Raw genomic sequence first — 20,707 nt, 5'->3', positions numbered from 1 at the left:
CCAGTCAGTCTACATGAGGCTGTCACTTTAAACCAGTAGCTTGAAGCAAAGGCATTGCCATGGTTACTCAGGACCCTGCTGCCAGACAGAACAGAAGGAGCTTTTTGCTTTTGTCCCTGTATCAACAGGAGATGCTGAGACTCTTGCTGTTCACTGAGCAATGTGGAGGTTTAATTCATCTTTCTCACAGTTCAGGGACCGTACAGGTATCCTTGCATGGCAAGTGGCTATTATAATCCAGGGCAGAGAATGGTTTGCACAAGTCCCACACCTAACACACCATAATCCAGCTTGGCATTTCTAGTGAAGTTCCGATGGAGCACTGCATTGTCATAGGTGCCAAATTCATTTGGAGACTTTAAAACAAGGCACTGACTGTCAGGTTGATGAAAATATCCCATCATAATCTTTTCTGATGTTCAGGCAGCCTGATTATCTGCTATCTGATTATTTGGAAATCTGGAAAGTTTGGGATCCCTTCCCACTCTTGGGCCTGGTTCCAGTACTTTATTCCTTCTCACCAAGGACCTGGTTCCCTCGCTTCCTTTCCAATCACCAAGACCCTTGTTCCTATACTCCCTTTATGCTCCCTTCCCAGTCTCTGGGACCAGGCTTCATAACTCCCTTCCCAGTCTCTGGATCTGGTTCCTAAGCTCTCTTGAAACTCATCTGGTTCTGTTTATTTTTTTTTAATGTAGACATCCAGCCCATGATCCTCTGCTGACCAATTGCACCCAAATGATCTACAATCCCTGGTACATTTTGAATGGTGGGAGGAAACTGGAGCACTTGGAAAAAACCCACACAAACATTGGAAAAATGTACAAACTCCTTACAGACGGCTTCTGTGACAGAGAGACCAAGCCGTAGCAAGCTCCTGGAAGAACAACAAATGAAAGGATTTTCTCTTCCAAGATGCACTGAGACTTTCATGCGAAGCGACCATAAAACTACGAGTAAATGAAGAGATATTGGACTAAGCCAGTCCCAGTCACTGGCGCTGCAACAACGTTGCACTATCTCCTACGCTAACCAATTCCCTCCCTTCCTGTGAATGTGGAGGATTCACTGGAATATTTATCATTCCACTTGTAACATCTAAAAATAAAAGGAGTGCTGTTATTGAATATAGAATAACATCCATAGTTTGGAAAATCTCCTAGTCCAGAACAACAAAGACGAATAAATGGAGTTTAACTGCACTGTGATTACTAAGCCAGTAATTTTCCAATTTGCTACCAGTGCCCATTGCTGTGTGGAGGCTCAACACAATTAATGCTGCAGGGACTAACCTCAGTAGAACTTCATTATCTTCCATGTGGCTGAGATGCCATGATGTGTTTAGGGTTAAGGTTCAGGAGCTTGTTGAGGAGGATCAATTGCTGATGGGCCAGTCACATGACATTGATTTTTCCCTTAATCGAAGTAAACCTTGTCACATTCTCTGGGTTATTGGCAAGTCACATATAGTATAAGATTATTTCTGAGCTATTTGCAAGGCTGCAATGTGGTTGACCTCTACTTTGACAAAAGCCTCTGACTTGAGGCTTTTGATTGCTGTGTTAACATGAGATGCCATTACATGGCTTAGTGACTACTGCAATACCTGTGCATCAACAAGGGTGTAAATACAAATCTTCATTTTGTTTTTGCACACATTAATTTCCTCTCCGCAGAGTGAAAGTGAGGATTAGCATGGTCAATGCTCCATTTCGGTGTCGGTTGAATGGTGTGGGGCCAGGGCTGACCCAGTTGACTTGGGGCTCTGAGTTAGCTGGAGTCAGTGAATTCTTACCAGTGATCTTTGTTGATGAACATGTGGGTGGAGGGCAGTGTTTCCCCTGCCCCCGCCCCAACAAAGCCAATCATGCTTCTAATATTGGAGACACACAGATGACTGGAGACACGAATCTGGAGCAACAAACAATCTGCTGGTGGAACTCAGCAGGGTTGAGCAGCATCAGTGAGGGAAAGAGAATGGTCAACTTTCTGGCATGAAACTATGACCATACTGTTTTTTCCACTGATACTCCTCAACCAACAGAGTTCCTCCAGCGGATTGTTTGATGCTCCTAATATTGATTGGTTGGGGAAACCCATGAGTTGAATGATTGCATGAACTTTTATTCAAGAAAAGTGTATGCACTTTGCAGGCTGAATTGGCTGATCCCTAATTGCCTTTGAGATGGTGGGTGGTGAACTGCCTCTTTAAATTTGGTGCAGTCTCTGAGGTGTGGGTGCACACACAATGCACCTGTGAACATGGGACATGCTCCACTTACACCCTTATATCCTCCTTCACCACTAATATCGTCCCCAAACAGTCCTTCCAAGTGAAGCACAATTCATTTATGAACCTACAGAAGTTATCTACTGCATCTGGTGCTCCCGTTGTGGTCTCCTCTGCATTGGAGAGGCTGGATACAGACTGCGAGATCAATTTGTTGAGTGTCTTGGCTCTGTCCGCCACAATAGCGTGGATCTCCCAGTGGCCATTCATTTTAACTCCCCATCCCATTCCCTTGCTGACATGTCTGTCCATGATCTCGTGTACTGCCAGACTGAGACCACCTGCAAATTGGAGGAGTCCTCATCTTCCATCTGAGCACCCTGCAATCAGATGACATTAACATTGAATTCTCCAGTTTATGTTAAACCTTCCCTTCCCCCTTCTTCTTCCCCCTGTTATCCTTCCCCCAGCTCTCTCTCTTTCACTCTTTTTTCCCTCTGTCTCCTTTTACAAAGCCAAAATCAGTTCTCACCTCTCCTTTTATCATATCCAAGTAATGCTTTTTTTTGGTTTGGATTTCTCCCCTGGCCATTCTTTCACCTTCCTGTTCTCTGCTTATTCCTTGAAGAAGGGCTCAGGCCTGAAATGTTAGTTATATATCTTTACCTTCTCTGGAAGCTGTGAGACTGGCTGAGATCCTTCAGCATTTTGGTGTATTTTTAACTACATACACACAATGCTGTTAGGGAGTTCTATGGTTTTGACACAGCACTGGTGAAGGAATGATGTGTGTTCATGCTTGGGGGACAAAATTTCACTTGCCTCATCGTAACTTACAAAATTCTTGCAGGGCTAACAGGGATGGATGCAGGGAAGGAGGTCTGAGTTTTCAAGGGTCACATTCTCATAATAAGGGATTGGCCATTCAGGAATGAGGTGAAAAAAAACTGCTGGACTCTGAGACCAGTGCATTACCTGAAGAAATACAAAAGGCCCAGCTACTGAAACCTTGAGCAGTCAAGGAATTGCTGGAAGAACTCAACGGGTCAGTTAGCATTCATGGGCAGAAATGGTCAGACAACTTTTCAAGTCTGGATTCCATATCAAGATCGCATTATCTACCCCGACAGGTTGTTGAGGCGTACTCAAAGTAGAGATCAATAGATTTTGAGAGATTAAGGGAATCAAGTGATGTGGAAGTAGTGCAGAAAGTGATGCTGAGGTCGATGATCAGTCCTGATCTTGATAATTGATAGAGAAGTCTCAAAGGGCCAACTCCTGACCCTATTTCATACAGTCTTATTCACAGCTCTCCAATAATTTATCCTTCTCACAGTCTTAAATTACAGCTATTCATCAGCCATACACTGAAAGAGAAAAGCCGATGGGAAAGGAAAGGTGAGGGGAGGGAGTGCTGAATGAAACAAAACGCTGTTGAATCGGTCGGATCACACCCTTTTGCACATTGGTGTCTACTCTGAGCTTCCACGACCTATAATGCTATTTGTTCCCTTTCTCAGCTGGTGCTGGAGGCTCACAATGTGCCCGAGCTTTCCGCGGGAGTCAACTGTGCGTTTGAAGACCTTACAGAGATGGATGGCCTGGTGATGGGGAATATTATCAAGTGCATTTCTCCGGCGGAGAGGGAGGTGCCACGAATCCTAATGGATGAAGGTAAAAGGCAGAGTCACAGGGGTGCAGAGCTTCCCTTGGCATAGTCAAGAGGGCAACAGATGTGATTTAAAACCACAATGCTGTAAAAACTCAGCAGGTCCTTTATTATTTAAGCAAAGATAACCAACGTTGGTTGCTTGAGCCCTTCATCAAGGTATGAAAAATGTCAGCAGGCATCTGAATAAAAAGGATGTGAGGAGGTGTCTCCCCCTTACCCTTTTATTCAGTCGCCTGCCAACGTTTTTCCACGCCTTGATGAAAGACTCAAGCCCGAAAAGTCAGTTATGTATTTTATCTTTGCTATATAAAAGACGCTGTTTGACCTGCTGAGTTTCTTTAGCATTGTGTTTTTACTTCAACCATGGTGTCAGCAGACGGTTGTGCATTACCTCGCGTGTGAATTTGCTGTGTCAAAGACCAGAATTGTCAAATCTTCCAGTGCAGATGGAGGCCTTCCCCACCAATCATTCCAGGATGCCTCATTAATCATGTTGCCCCATTCCTGACCCAGAGTCGCGATTTTCCCCTTCTCTTAATTTATTTTGTGTTGCTGTACTCTTTAACATCTTTGTGTATAGGCTGATGTAGTAACAGTTATAAAGTACAGCCAGCCCCATGGAAGAACTGCAACAAAATGGGAAATGACCATTCTAAATTGGACAGAGGAATATATAATGGAAGTGCATACATTATCTGTGTGCATATCAGCTTTTCCTCTATCCCAACCAAACATGGCCTTGAGTTTTCGGATACATATCTCCACACCTTCACCCAGAATATTGCTAATGATGTCCCTGAGAAATGTATTTAACCTGTTACTAAAGAAAAGGAGCATCCAGTACAAGTTCTTTACTTGACTGCCTCTCCGTGCTCCTGGTTGTTTCTTGGCAAGCTCCAGTGGAGGTATATAGTGTTTTTTGTAAGATTGGGAGATTGAGGGCAAATGCGGCTTGGAGAATGGGTTGAGTTGTGGGGTAGATCAGCCATGCTCAAAGGAAACATTAACGTAAAGTTGAGGGACTTGGTCACCTATTCCTGCTCTTATTTCACAACATTCATAATGTAGGGAAAGAACCCTTTCTATAAAGAAATGCTACAGGCTTCTTATGACTGGCATTTGATGCTTGGCCTTGCACCTGATTGTCATAGGGTATGTTATGGAGCCAAGTCCCAGATGCTATTGCAATTTTTGCTGTTAAGTATTATGCTTTCCCAGCTCAAAGCCTCTTAACGTTCACTGACAGACCATTGTGATTTGGAAGGTTTGTTGAAAATATAGCAGTAAACTGAAACTTCTTACAAGCAAATTGTACTCAAATGGATTGCTCCCATTAAGGTAAGTGGAAAGGAAATTGCTATCTGAATGTACATTGCTTGTCCAAAAGGCTGGATGTTTGGACGAGTACCTTGTGTTTAACCTAGCAGGAAAATCGATTGCTGCCTGAAATTGAGGTTTGACAGTTTAGCTGACACCTGATCAATAAGTTGCAGACTTTACAGTAGGACTATTTTTGTTGTGTGTAACTCTGTCGGACTGTGTTCTGGCAGTTCTGAAGAGCGATGCCAGAACTTTTATGCTGGGTAATGGGAGAGGTTTATCCACTGAACTTGAGATGATTTTGTGCCCATCCGCGCAATTTCTACAGTTTGGTTGTTGGTGAGTTCAGGGAAATATCTACTGCAGTATAACTCATTATTTTCTAGTTGTATTTGGCCGTGGTTGGCTGTCCATGGGGAACATGAACAAAATTATGTTCAAATCTTTACATTACTCATGCTCATACCTGTAAAATATCTTATCAGTTGTTAAAAAGTAATAATTCAAAACTTATGAGGGTTATAGGTTAATTAGGGTATTTAGCAACATGGGCTCCTGGGCTGGAAGGGCCTGTGGAAAAACAAACAATTGCACAAAGGCTTTTATCCATCGAAGGACCATGTCCGCTAGTTGAAGGCTCTCTTCCAGATAACATTGCACAAACCTCCAGGGCAATTGTACACAGGACCTTCCAATTTTCAAAAAAAAAAATTCAACGTATTTTTTTGAAAATGGTGCAAACTTGTATTTTTAAAAAATGATAATTTTGAGGCCTTAAAATAATTGCAGTTATCAGAAACTCATCATGAGTAATTCACTATGAGATTGGAAGTGACATCGAAAAGTTAAGACACTAAAACAAATGTTGAAAACGCTCAGCACATCAGCCAGTATCTTTGGAAAGAATGAACTCTTTCTCTTTCCATAGATGCTGTCTGACCCGATGAATGTGTCCCCCCCACCCCGCCCCGCCCTTGTTGTGCTTCTGTTTCAGATATACAGCATCTACAGCATTTTAGTAAGAGATCAGAAATCTGATTTGCAAGTAAAATTTCGTGATCACTTGCAGGGACTCCAATGCTTGGAGGATGCTGTGCCATTAGAATAGAGAAGCATCTCTATACTAACCCTTGCTTTCTTTACAACTGCTGAAAGCAGATTAATTCAAACTGATGCAATTTCTCAATGTCATTTACTGAGTCAGTATCTTTCATGGGAAAAATAATATTAATTTTCAGGCTTTCCTCCCTGTCAATATTTTAATTACATTTTAAATGATCTCATTGGCTAGATTCTCAGACTAGCTGATGTGTCCTGAATGCCAGCCACGATTACATTAAAATACAGAGGCACACAAATAAATATTAAAGTAATTAAGTGGGAAATATGTGCAGTGGTGGATAGACGTACTAAATGGGGAAATGTCTTGGTGTCAATAAAATTGCATTATCAACAAATTTATGATTAAATTAGATTTATAAAAGCTGTCTTAGTTTTCATTGGAAAATCAATGTTGATTGAAAGAATATGTTCAATTTAAACCAGGAATTTACAAGCCGTAGGACTTTTCATTCTTGCATTGGCTCAGATTTAATGTTTTCACTCTGACTCAGTGGCATAAATTAACCTGATGTTTAAGTTGGGGTTTTGAAGGAATTCTTCATGGTTGAAGACTTTGGTTTCCAGTTGATCTATTAAACTGAGCCTTCGCCGTCTCTCAAGCAGACATTAAACATCGCAAAGACTAATTTTAAATTACAAACATTATGGCTAGGTGGAGTGGAGATCATTGGGCAAGTTTAAGATTTATGATCACAAAATACTTCATACAGTGAGACAGCACGTAGACGCTATCTCAAACATTCATGCAACCATATGAGGAGCACCCATTACAGACGACAAGATCAATTAGCACCCAAGAGGGTCATTCAGGAGACAGATGGCTGCGGGAAATAAACTGTCTTTAAGCCTATTAATGTTCACTTTCACACTCTTAAGCTTTCTTCCCGATCAGAGAAGGAAGAAGAGAGTGTGTACGAGGTGTGGTGGGTCTTTCACTATTTTGGCTGCCTTTCCTAGACAGCAGGAGATGTAGTTGAAGTCCACGGCACGGGAGAAAGTTTGCATTATGATCTCAGCTGCATTCACGACCTTCTGCAGCTTCTTCCAATCGTGAGCAGAGCAGCTTCTGCACCATGCTGTGAGGCAGCCCGCAAGTCTGCTTTTGACGCTGATGCCCCTGTAGAAGTTGCTGAGTGACAGCGGAACATGTTGAAATTGCTTTTCCTTTGAATAAAGTATAGGTGTTTGTGTGATTTATTGACCCAGGGTAGATAATTGTAGGACTTTATCACTGTTAATGTCAACAGGGATGTGGGCTCTGCCCCCTCTCCTGAAGTCAAATATCATCTCTTTCATCTTAATGACATTGAGAGAGAGGCTATTTTGGCACCATGCAACAAGATTTTCAATCTCTTTAAGCATTCTTTCTCATAATTATTTGATACCCGGCCTACTACTGGGTTGTTTGAAGATGTATTTGGAATGTATTTAGGTATACAGTCATGGTTGTAGGGGGAATATAAGAGGGAACTGGGAACTCAAACTTGAGGAGCACCAGGGTTGAATGTGATCATGGAGAGGATGTTGTTACCCATCTTCACTGATTGAGGTGTGTTGAGCAGGAAGTCAAAGTTCCAGTTGAGGCCTAGATCCCGAAGTTTGTGAAGGAGATGTAATGGAAGGCAGAGTTGTACTCTATGAACAGTAGTTTAACATTGTTGTTCTTGGCATCCAAGTAGAGAGCCAAGGAGATGGCATCTGCCATAGATATGTTTGGATGGTAGACAAATTGAAATGGGTCAAGTCTGGCTGGTAACCTAGGATCATGAGAGCCATTATCAGCCTCACAGAAACTCAACAAAGGATTTTGGCTCAAAACATTTACTTTCCTTTTTCTCCCATTAATTCTGCTTGACGCACTGAGTTCCTCCAGGAGATAGTATTTAGCTTCAGATTTCAGGATTTGAAGTCACCTGTGTGTCTCCTGTGAAAATATTTAATGATGTATCCTTTTATATTTATTTTATTTTTTGCTCTTGTGTATGATGGTGTCAAGTGTCTAGAGCTGCACAAATGTAAGCAAGTGAAGGATTTTCCATCAAACTCCACACATTTGCCTTGTAAATGGTCAAAAGGGCTTCTGGGTGTTGGAAGGTAAGTCAGTCCCCACAAGGAAGATGTCTGACTTCCTCTTGTAGACATATTATGCAAGTGGCTGATTCAATTCAGTAAAATTTACCAGTTAGAGCTGAGGTTAGATGTACTGCTGCGACCGTGTTTGAGATTTGGGGGATGCAAACATACAAAAACCCAACCTCTGTCACCTCGGTCAGGTGCAGTGGATGCTGTGCATCTCATTTGGAAGTGGTTTCTTGAAACATTTCTTTTCACAAGGTCATTGCTCTATGGACCTCTTTCTCAATAACCAGCTGAATTGTGAAAGTGGGAAGTTACATAAATAATTCTGTTGTGGAGAGAGTAGAGAGCACCAAGTTCCTTGGAGTCCACTTAACTACTGACCTATCCTGGACACACAATAACATCTCCTCACTTGTCAGGAAGGCGCAACAATGACTGCACTTCCTGAGAAGACTAAAACGGGCAGAGCTACCATCATGCCAGCCTTCTACAGGAGCACTATTGAGAGCGCCCTGGCCGGCTGCATCACAGTGTGGTATAGTTGCTGCAGAGAAATGGATCAGAGGTCAATCCACAAGACATTGAATGGCAGAACGGATCACTGGGGTCTCTCTCCACTCTGCTTCCCCCACCCCATTGACATGATCTACCGGGATCATTGTCTGGAGGGTGTGCAAAATCATCCCCACACACAGCATCTTTCAAGTATGCCTGTCGGGAAAGAGATACAGGAGTATTAGAGCCAGCACCACCAGGCTGAGAAACAGCTTCTACCCCAGACAGTGAGAATGCTGAACAACCAAAGGAACAGCTCACATGAACAATCTAAAACACTCATTTTTTTTTATTTATGAATGCTTCCCCTATGTATTATTTGTCTGTATATGTGCTATGTCTGGTTATGTGTCTGTGTGTTTTGCACTGAGGACTGAGAGAACGCTGTTTCATCGGTTTGTACTTGTGCAGTCAAATGACAATAAACTTAATTTGACATCTGTGTTTGGTGAAGATGTAAATTTTGGTCAGGAGGCCAGGAGGACCACCTGTGCTCCGACTGGGAAGGTGGAGTTTAACCTTCTGCAAAGCCAACCCCTGTGGACATAACCACGTAGCTTGTTACCCTGAGAAAATATTGAAAGGAAAGGGCAATCTGAATAATGTTCTCAAATGCTGACAGTGGATCATCAACCCAGGACAGTGAGTGAGACAAATTCTTTGGGCTCACTGTGTTAAGGAAAGGCAAAAGTGACATCTCATCAAAGATTCATGTCAAGTCAATTCGCATTTATTTGTCATTCATACCATAACCATTGCAGTGTACAGTGAAAATTAGATAGCGTTTCTCCGGATCATGGAGCTGATTATTTACTTGGCTAAATTATAACAGAAACTTTTTTATAAATAACATATCAGTTATAAATGTCATGTTACATATGTTAGCTCTGTGTCCCCTGAGTCCAGAAGCCTCATGGCTTAGGGGTAAAAACTGTTTTGCAATCTGATCGTGAGGGCCCAAATGTTTTGGTATCTCTTCCTGGATTGCAGGAGGGAGAATAGATTGTGTGAGGGGTGTGTGGAGTCCTTCACAATGTTTATAGATTTCCGTTAACAGTGGCCGTTATAAATGTCTATCATGGCAGGGAGAGAGACCTCAATAATCCTCTCAGCAGTCTTTACTATCCGCTGCAGGGATTTGAGTTCTGGGATGGTGCAGTTCCTGATGCCGTTACATAGGATGTTCTCAATGCATCCCCTGTAGAATGTAGTGAGGGCCGAAGCTGGACTTTTCTCAACCTCCAAAGGATGTAGGGGTGTTGTTGGGCTTTCTTGGCAATGGATTTGGTGTTGGGGGACCAGGAGAGATCCTCCGCCAGGTGCATGCCAAGGAATTTGTGCTCTTGGCTACCTCGACAGTGGAACCGTCGATAGTCAGCAGAGAGTGATACCCCGGGCACTCCTGAAGTCCCCACCATCTCCTTTGTTTTGTTGTCTCTGCATCAGTCTGTTAGTGTTTGCACCTCCTCTCTGTAAGCTGACTCATCGTTCTTGCTTATGAGCCCCACCACGGCCCCACTTGATGATGTGGTTAGAACTGTATCTCGCTGCACAGTCAGGGTAAACTTCAGGCAAGACTTCTCCAAATCCTGAAATACAAATCTTCCCCCAAGCATAAAACCAAGCCTATCAGGAAGTCTTGCTCGAGGTGTCTATCTGTAGACCATTAAAGTGAGATATTTCGTAAGGCTGTCAAAACAACCAGGAGCAGATGGTTAACAATGAGCAGTGCTAACAGGAAAATATTCTGCAAAACTTAGATAGATTAATTGTCTTTTGTGTAGATTATCTCTCTGCTGTCAGAAGGCATCTTTGCTCATTAAGAACTGCGTGAGATGTATTGCGATGGAGCAGGACAGTTAAGAGGTTTTATTCATTTGGAGGGCACTTTAAACCACGGGGCCCAGGGGAGACATAAGGGTTGAAATGAGGAGGTGAGATGGAGAGAAGGGGAGGAGTAACTATTTCATGCATTTTTTTTAAAAAAGTAGATGGTTAAAAATAAAAAAAGCAGAATTGGTTGCCAATTGATCAATGTCTGTTTGGGTGAGATGTTCATGGTTGAGTCTTGTATTGGGCTAAGTATCAAATGGACATTGTCATGAGTTGTGTATGCATCAAGTGATTCTTGTGTCAAGTGATCAGTGTTTAGTCTGGTTGATTGGATAAGCCTTATACTGGCTCATCTATATCGTGGCCCACAGATAAGGTTAGTGGTGATTTGGATGTGCTCTGCATCAAACCATTGGCCAGGTGAGCTGTGGATTAGATGAACTGTGCTTTGGGTAGACTGGGTCTTGCATTGTGTTGGGTTAGTTGCCCTCTGTGTCCCAACTTAAGTCTTCTCCCTAATGCTTCATCTATCTCCCAGTGAGAAGGGTTCCAATCGAAGATCACTAACCACCACCAGGCCTCTGTTGCACTCCAGGATTCCTAAGGTGCCACATGGTAAGAAGTCATTTTCATGGGAAGTTGTCCTGTGATTGTGTTTCTCATTGTTTGGGAATAATAGAGGGCCAATAGAATGTCTGCAACATTTCCACTTTGAACCAGGGGTGAAGGGCCTGTTACCTAGCAAGAGGAGTGGAGGGCATGCCCAAGATAGTGCGGCTGCTCCAATTGCCTTCTATATTGCCGCTTTTGGTAACCTGCCTTGAGTATTCGCCCAAAGTAAAAGTGATGCATGGTTCCCACAGTGCTGGAGATGGTTGCTTCTTACCTTGGAGAGGGTTAGTGTTAGAATAAATAGAACCTTTAACAAACATGTTCGACTTCAGCTCCAGTAACGAGGTTAACTCTTTTTCCATCCAGTACATTCAATGCAATTCACTGTGGAAATCCAATTGCATGGTTCATCTCTCCTGTATAAAACCAGTAAATGACACAATCAATGCAGTAAGGGACGATAATTACCTAGTCAATGAGGTAAAAGAATGTAATTACATAATCAATGAGTCAGGCGGAAAAACACAATACCGAGGTAGGACAAAGTCAGCCAGTGACTTAAGTCATCAATTAGGAATCATTATCAATAGTTTAGGTATGTGCATTTTCTTTTCATATCGTGGGCAATTGGTGCAGCTGAATCAGAGTTTAAACAGATCTTACAGAACAAACAGTTCCTGTGGGTACAGCAAAATTCAGAACAGAACCGCAGGTAACAAAACATTAGGGACCAAATATTCCTCCTGTGGAAATGACACTGGACAATGAAATCTTTGCTTCCTGAATACTTTTGGGTGTATTTTATGGATTTTAGGCCACTGATCAAGAAAATTACCTTAAAATTTTCCTAGCATCTACTGATTTTTTTTAGATACAACCTATTTTGGGGATTTCTTGTCATATTTTAAGTCTACTTCAAATATACAAAATCATGAAGTGCAACGTCGTTGAAAATTCATTTTCTGCATTTGCACGTGACTTCTTCCCTGGTCATTCAGTGACGAACATGGTGAAAGGTTTCACCAGGACATTGCAACCATGGAAAAACAATATCAGGGCAACTGAAATTTATCAGTGCTGGCCGACTATTAATGAAAATCAGTGGCAAAACATTTTTAGGTCAGTGTGTCAGCATTGTTATACGATTAAACATGCTAAATTCAATAAAAGTTAATTTAATGCTTCTCCAGCTTTCTACATGATACAACAATCTGAAATTAGCTTTGTGTTCATCTTGAAGTCATCTATCATAATCCCAAAATTTTTTTTCAGGAAGCAAATCTTTTAAAAATATTGTTGTCAGGTGTAATTGGACAATTCAAAATCCAAGATTCCTTTATTTTCATGCATTAGGACAGAACATGTAATATCACATGAGATCACCTTCTGCCTACCGGATGGTAAGCAAAGAGTCACCATTAATGTTGCCTGTTGGCCCTTACAGTAAGAGAAAAAGAGAAGAAAAACAGAGTCCCTTCCGAGTCACCAAGTGCCCATGGATTCTCCTCCAGCCTCTGTAGTCCCACGGACTCCTGTTCAATCCTCCAACAAGCCAGGCTCCAAGTCCATACCTCCAACACGATCAGGAAGCTTTCAGTCCCTGACTCCCTTCAGGAGGTCTTCTTGCCCTCAGCACCCTCTTGTATCTTGACTCCAATACCTGGTTCCCATGAGCCAGTCTCCAGCAGCCCACAGCCTATGCAGGTCCCCTGACCGCAAGTTGCCCACAGCCTGTGTGAGTCCTTAGCCACTGAAACCCTCACTAGTCCTCTGTCTGTAGGTACGTCTCCTTTGCTTATCCTTCTCAACTGGGGATGTTCCTCCCTGTATCCAGCCAGCAACAGCCAATCATAGCATAACAGTGGCTTACCACACACCTTAGCTCCTTCCCCCCCCCCGCCCCCCCATCCCCGACCACCCCAAATTATATTCACCTATCACCCGCCAGTCTGCATTCCTCCCTCTCCACCCCCTCCCCCAACTTTTTATTCAGGAACCTGTCCTTTTCTTGCTATTATCCAAAACATTAGCTATCTATTGCTTTCCATGGATGCTGTCTGACCTGCTGAGTTCCCCCAGCATTTTCTTTGTGCTTGACCTGAAACATGAACTATTTCTCTCGATTTAGGCAGTGCCTGACCTGTAGTGTATTTCCAGTACTTCCTGATCCCATTTATTTGTCTAAAGCTCCAAATTCATGAAAACAGTCCTTTTATCCAATTACTCTAGCACCAGGAGCAGGCCATTTTCTTTTTCCGTCTGCTTTTAATTGCTCTCTCTTCAAATAAATCAGATGACAAGTCACAAATGCCGGCCTACAGCTTTCCTATGCATGGAGTCACAAAGGAGATGACGATTAATGATTACTCAATTGCCAATTACATCTGCAATATTTACAGATCATTTCATTAATTAATATCCAATAGCAAATTTTGATAGTTCCAAGCAGCGACTTGATTACAGAAATCTTAGCTGAATCCTGAGCAATTAATTATTCATGCTATCCAAAGGATGAATGACTATTGCTTTATCCTCGACAAGCATTGCATTATTTAAATGTTTTTTGCCAGCATCTGGCCGAGACAGCAATAAATACAGCTTATTATGAGAAGTTGATTATATTGAAAAAATTAGATTGTGAAATATTCATTAAAAGTAATTCCTTTTATGGATCTCAATAGAAAGTGAGTCAGACATGGGAGTTCTAAACATCAGTGTGAATGGGATAAAGACATCGAAGTAGAACTAGGCTGTTCAGCCCATTGAGTCTGCTCTGCCATTCAATCATGAGCTGATCCATTTTCCCCACTCAGCCCCACTGCCTGACCTTCTCCCCATAACCTTCGATGCCCTGGCAAATCAAGAACCTATCAATCTTTGCCATAAATGCACTAAATGACCTGGCCTCCGCACCCTCTGGCTGGAAAATATCCTCCATATCTCTGTTCTAGGTGGATGTCCTTCAATCCTGAAGTTTTGCCCTCTTGACCTAGAATCTCCCACCACGTGAAACCACCTTTCTACACCTACTCTTTCCAAGCTTTCAACAATTTAAATGTTTCAAAGAGATCCTCCCTCATTCCCCTAAATTCCACTGAATACAGGCCAAGAGGTGTGAAAGGATTTTTTTTAGATTTAAATTTAGACATAGAGCATGATTATAGGCCATTTTGCCACATGAACCCATGCCACTCAATTAGCCTACAACCCCTGGTATGTTTTCAATGGTGGGAGGAAACCAGAGCCCTTGGGGAAAATCCACGCAGACACGGGGAGAACGTTCCAAATCCTTACAGACAACGTGGGATTTGAATCATGGTCCTGATCGCTGGCTGCTAAGCCAGCTATACCGCCCAAATACTCCTCAAATGATAATCCTTTCATTCCTGTATCATCCTCTCCAACATCACCACATCCTTTCTTAAAAGAGGAGAACAAAACTGTTCACAAAACTCCGTGAGGTCTCACCAGTGCCTTATAAAACCTCAACACCATATCCCTGCTCTTTATTCTATACCTCTTTAAATAAATGGCAGCATTGCATTTGCCTTCTTCACCACCGTCTCAACATACAAGATTACTTTCAGGCGATCCTGCACGAGGACTCCCAAGTCACTTTGCATCTGGGTATTTTCAATTTTCTCTCCATTTAGAAAATAATCTGCTCATTTCCAAAAAGTCCTTCATCATTCATACACATGACTCCCATATTTCTGTTCCAGAGCAGCTCATCAGAAAATTCCATCAATGAAAGGTTGGTGGTTAAGTCTTTGTCCCTCCCTCCTGAAACTTCTTGGGTTCCCCCTGCAGCGTTTAATGGACTCTTAAATTATATAAATGACTCATATTTCTATAGCCCCATTCAAGATTCACCAACTCACATTTCAACTAATGAAATTATTGTAATACAGATGTAGGAATTGAAACAGCCAATATAGATACAAGCTCCCATTAGTCCCTGTATCATAATATCTTGTTAATCATTAATTTTCAGTGTAGGGTAGATGTTGCTCTAGAATCTAGATACTGGATCCAGATAACTGACGGGATATTTTCCATCCCCCTGGGTGAACATACAAGTCCTAAATTTTAGATGTGCTGCACAGTAACAAGCTATTTCAGCTCACATGCCCGTACTGCCCAATTAAACTTCAACCCGCCAGTATGTTGAAGAAACCCATGCAGACACGGGGAGAACATACAAACTCCTTACAGGCAGCACAGGATTTGAACCTCGGTCCCTATTGTTGGCGCTGTAACAGCATTTTGTTAACTGCTATGCCAACCATGCCACCTGTGCTCTCCATTTCACATCTTACCCAGTAGCACAGTCAACTCCCTCCAGGGCTGGAGCATCGCCCAGATTTTTATGCTCAGGTGTTTGAGTAAGATTTGAATTCACAATTCTCTGAATTGGAGGGAGGGGTGCAACAAACTCTGCCTCGCAGGATGCTTTACCTCCGTAGGTGTTTGTTCCATCTGTTGATTAACCTTTTAGTTCTTCTGATCTTTCAATTGTTTGAACCCATCCATATTCCTTTACACTGTCTTCCTGTTTCCATGTTTATGATCACCTTAAAAGTGAGTAATTTCTTTCTACTACTGTGCAATGAAGTAGCCACATTAAATGAACAAATCGCTCCCTATTTAGAGTTCTTTGCAAATTTGACCATTGGATTTGGAAACACCACCACTGATGTAAGTTGCCCTAATTACTGCCTCCTGTGCACTTCCCCAAGGATCCCAAACACAAGGCCTGATCAGGTCTCAAAAATCATCAAATGACTTTGAGCAGAAGTTGTTCCATTTGACTCCCTTGTCATTGGTCTAAAATCTAATCAGAGACATCCCTCCACTCTATTGTATCATAAGGAGGACACAGCCAGCCACCAGCCCTTGTTAAATGGTATTTACCTGACCACTTTTCAAGGATAGGTTCATCTATTATCATTCTGAAAGCTTTTCCTTAATTACTCCTCGAGGATACCAAATTTGCTTAATTTCTAATCCCGCTGGTGTCTTGTTAACTTTCAACATTTGAAATCTAGCCACAATCAATCAAACTGATGAATTCAAAAAGCCTGATTATAACTGCACATTCGGACTTTACATTTGTGCTGCAGGGAGCCATTTTGTGTGTAACTTCTTTGTGACGTCAGTGAAGTACGATCTCCCTTCACCAGGGTGCAGTGAGCCACTGTGCTATATTAGCAAGATTGCATTTTTCTTGTCCTTTTCAACAAAATGCATTGAATTATATTACCAATTATTTGCTGTCACAGCATTGGGAGTGTCACTAAGTATCAATCAATCAAGTTGCACATTTTATTAGACTTCCTCCACCATTTTAAAAGTTGTTTAATGATATCTCGAATCCAATCATAATAATGAAGGAAATAAACTAATGATGTACATTTTAATGGTTGTTAAAACCAGACCCATTTTAAGGATGGAATTCATGTTTAGTTGAATATATTTCACTAGGTAATGCAGTGCCAACCTTCTCACATGGAATCAAAAGTAGGTCATCAAGTCCTTGCCTCGGTTGATCAATTCCTCAATTCTGTTTACCACGGTCAAGTCCAATCCAGTAATCCTGTAATACTCTTGCTCAACAAAAATCCAACACAGCTTTGGAATTTCCAATGGGAAAATTTATGAATCACAGAATGTCACTCCTTGATGTTAAGTTGGAGCAGGAACCCTGAATTTCTTTCCTCCAGCACTTGGTTTTCTGAATGTTTTATTGGGTGTGGTTAACCCTGTGAATATCCCATAGCTACCTAATGATTCCTGTGCTCCTGTTGTGTCCATTCTCCCTGTAGACAGTGCACTAATTGGCCTCCCTTTGAGTGCTCATTATTTTCAGAAATGTAGTCCTGGAACGTCCTGTCTGAATGCAGTAAAATTCATGAATAGATCATCAACTCCAGTGTTTTCATCTCTGTGCCAGTTAAAAATTCACCTGCACTTCTTAAGTATAATGTGCCAGTATTAGATAATTATAAATATATTTATTTACAATCAATCATTTGCAAATGATGGTGCTTCAGTGATGTTTCCCCTGAGTAAAATTAACCTGCTGGTAGAGCAATTTGTTTTATACATTGATAAATTTTCAAGTTTAAAAAAAATGCTTGGTTTGCTGCCTGATTACACAGATACACTTGGAGTTTCTGGAACAAGAAATTACTTTTCCATTGTACGTGTAGCCTGCCAATTTATTTTTCCTTCCTCAGAAGAGCATGCAGGTTGTTTCTTGCTGCAATGAACACTGGATGAATAAAACTCGTAATGCTGTAATCATTGCACAACCATGTGAGATATGGGCTTCACACATTTAGGGCATTAAGGTGTAAACTGAATTTTTTTAAAGTTTGTATTTGAAAAATAAGTATATTTTTAAGAATTTAGTAGGATCTAAATGCTGAAGAGCATCTTGAATTTATTTTACAGTGATGTGTATAATCCTGGGTTTAGAATATGAATGCCTCTCTGTTTGACTACAGTATATACTAGTGTAATTGCCCAAATAATTCAATTATAGTCTGAAGATCTGGGATCCAGGTTTCTTTTGGAGTTAATGAACTCATTCCAAGAAGGATTATGCAAATGCAATGATTTAGAGGTAATAGCAGTTAGTATTGGTTATAGTCAATGTTGCTAGGTATTTTTATAATAATTCATTTATTTTACATCAAACTCAATACTATCCTGAGGCACCATGCAGAAGGGAGAATTACTGTGCAGATCAAGGGGTTGAATGGTGGAGAATTAAGAGAGACATCCAGAAGTCAGAAAGATTTCTTCCAAGGGTGGAGAATGAAGGATTAAGGGAGGGATTTGAGGAAGCATTGAGGCTCCCTAACCTGCTGGAGAATGAATGGATATGGGAATGCAAACATAGAACATTACAGCACAGTACAGGCCCTTTGGCTCACGGTGTTGTGCGGCCTATATATATATATATATATATATATCCTCCATAAAAGACGAAACCTCTCTATTATTGGTTTTTGCTCAGCTGCTGCATAATGGGAAATTTTCAAAAATTTCCCGCAATGCAGGACGCTGTACGTCTTGATCGATGTTGACCAACATCCAGCCTTCGAAATAACCATGACTCAGGTATTTTAGTATAAATGTCTTTCTTGTTTGAACAGCCACTACAGAGGGTAAGTGTGGAAATTATAGACAAGTAATTATCGTGACAGCCCCCATGTAAAAACTATATTTAAAAAATAGACTTCAGGACTAAAGAGAGAGAGGAGTGATTTTGAAGTGGATCTGATAGATGTTCATTGAAGTTGTAAAATGTAATGTGACAAGTCATTGACTGATATGGTCACCAATGATGCAAGGACAAGTCTGCATACCTAATGGTATATTTGTACTCTGAGCTTTAGCAAGGTGTAAATGGAAATAGTCGAGCAGTTCATGGTCCATTATATCCAGGGTCCAGGACAGCGATGCCTGTGGAGAGAGATGGGACAGATTTGAATACCAGAGTCAGTAGAATGGATGATTGTGGTGGTGTTTGATTGCTATACCTGATCAAGTGGTTATGTATGCTAAATTGGCTGTGGGATGTTGAGGGTATTTAGTGAACATTTAATGTTCTTTATTATTCTTCCCTCTGAGATCCAGTTTGATTCGGAGGAAAATCCCAGTTAGTGAGGCCCAACCAATTGGCTCTTAAAACTTTTTCTCTTTTCATTTTTTTATTTAGCACGGCAACAAGCCTGTGCCGCCCAATTACACCCAATTAGCCTACCACCCCCAGTAGGTTTTGAAGGGTTGGAGGCACGGGGAGATTGTACAAACTCCTTACTGACCGTGTGGGATTCGAACCCTGGTCCTGATCGTTGCCGCTAACCGTTGTTCTGTGGTTTTAAAAACGGTAGTGACAAATATTTTAAATAAAATCAGGGTGGAGTAGAGAGGAGGGGAGAGAGGGAAAAAAACTTAATCCTGAGTTAATAATCTGGAATCAAATTTTTGATAAAATAAGAGTAATTGCCATGTCCTTAACAGCTAAGTGCACTTAAGGGCTTTCATCACTAATATTAAGTGTCATGTTAATGGGGCTGTCAGTCACCATCTTTTGCAAAGACATTTAGATCAGACATTGGGTTTGGTAATGATCATCAGCTATTGTACTAGTGTCGGGCTGTATAACTGTCTTCCCTTTCGAAGTAGGTGGGAACGACATTCAAAACGGAGGCCCATTTTCAGATTGCTGGATAATTGCTTGCAATCGCTTTTCCATTACCAGATGAATAATTCCTTTTTGCGACTGCTTTTTTTTGATAGTCAGTTTGTTGTCAATTATTGTATCTGCTAAAGAAATAAAGGTTGACTTGTATTTCTTAATATCTCTCCTGACCTCAGGATGTCCCAAGGTATTTCACTTTTTTTTAAAGAAAGGTATTTTTCTCACAATTGCTGTTTGGTGAATGAGGAGCTGATAATCTTTTTGAGGGGTCCTGCTGCAAAACCATAGGAGTAGCCTATGGTGAAGCTCTGACACCTGCATTTTTACTAAATCACTTTTCACAACCCCCCCCTCCCCCACCCAAATTGATGACTATAAGAGTGGCAGAGAGGATCACTGGAGTCTCCCTCTCCCCTCATCGACATAATCCACCGGGATCGTTGTCTAAAGTGGGAGTGCAAAATCATTGAGGACCCCTTCCACCCCGCACTCATCATCTTTCAGCTGCCCCATCGGGGAAGAAATACAGGAGGATCAGGACCAGCGCCACCAGGCTGAGGAATTGCTTCTTCATTTGTATATATGAATACTTTTCCTGCATAATATTGTTTGTCTGTGTGTGTTATGTCTAGTAGTGTGTCTGCGTGTTTTGCACTGAGGACCTGAGAACACTGTTTCATCAGGTTGCATTTGTACAATCAGTTGACAATAAACTTGGCTTGAAGCGGCACTAAATGGAACAGATTTTGACCTGGCTTGATTTGACCTAATTGATAAGTGCTGAATTCCCTTTCCCATCACCATCTATCGTCCATCCCCGGGCCCACTGTGCCCTTCTTTGCTGCCTCTCATTGCCCTACATTCAGTAGCCACTCCTCCTTGCCATGACTTAGTCTTTCTGTGTCTAACCCACCCTTTTTCCCATCAATGTCCAAGCTCTCTAAACCCTCCACATAGATAGTCCTCTCAGAAAATTCAAAAGCCTCCACTGTATCATTCTCTTTTACTTGTAGATGTTTTCTTTAACTGTGCAGTAATATAAAAAATCTTAAGGGCTTGGCTTGGTTTT

The 20,707-nt window shown here is 41.6% G+C and overlaps 1 protein-coding gene across 6 annotated transcripts in view; it reads left to right on the top strand.

Annotated features, from left to right (window-relative positions):
* The window catches only part of plxna4 (plexin A4), a 544,272-nt gene that overhangs the window by 352,764 nt on the left and 170,801 nt on the right, over positions 1-20,707 (top strand). For all 6 annotated transcript variants that reach the window (XM_069908052.1, XM_069908051.1, XM_069908053.1 and 3 more), the window contains exon 7: positions 3,751-3,904. In XM_069908052.1, coding sequence (XP_069764153.1) covers positions 3,751-3,904 — 154 coding nt within the window. The remainder of the gene's footprint in view (positions 1-3,750; positions 3,905-20,707) is intronic.

Source organism: Narcine bancroftii, chromosome 13, assembly GCF_036971445.1.
Source record: "Narcine bancroftii isolate sNarBan1 chromosome 13, sNarBan1.hap1, whole genome shotgun sequence".
Taxonomy (NCBI): Eukaryota; Metazoa; Chordata; class Chondrichthyes; order Torpediniformes; family Narcinidae; genus Narcine; species Narcine bancroftii.
Note: the sequence above shows the minus strand (reverse complement) of the source record. Positions and strands in the feature narration are given on the sequence as shown.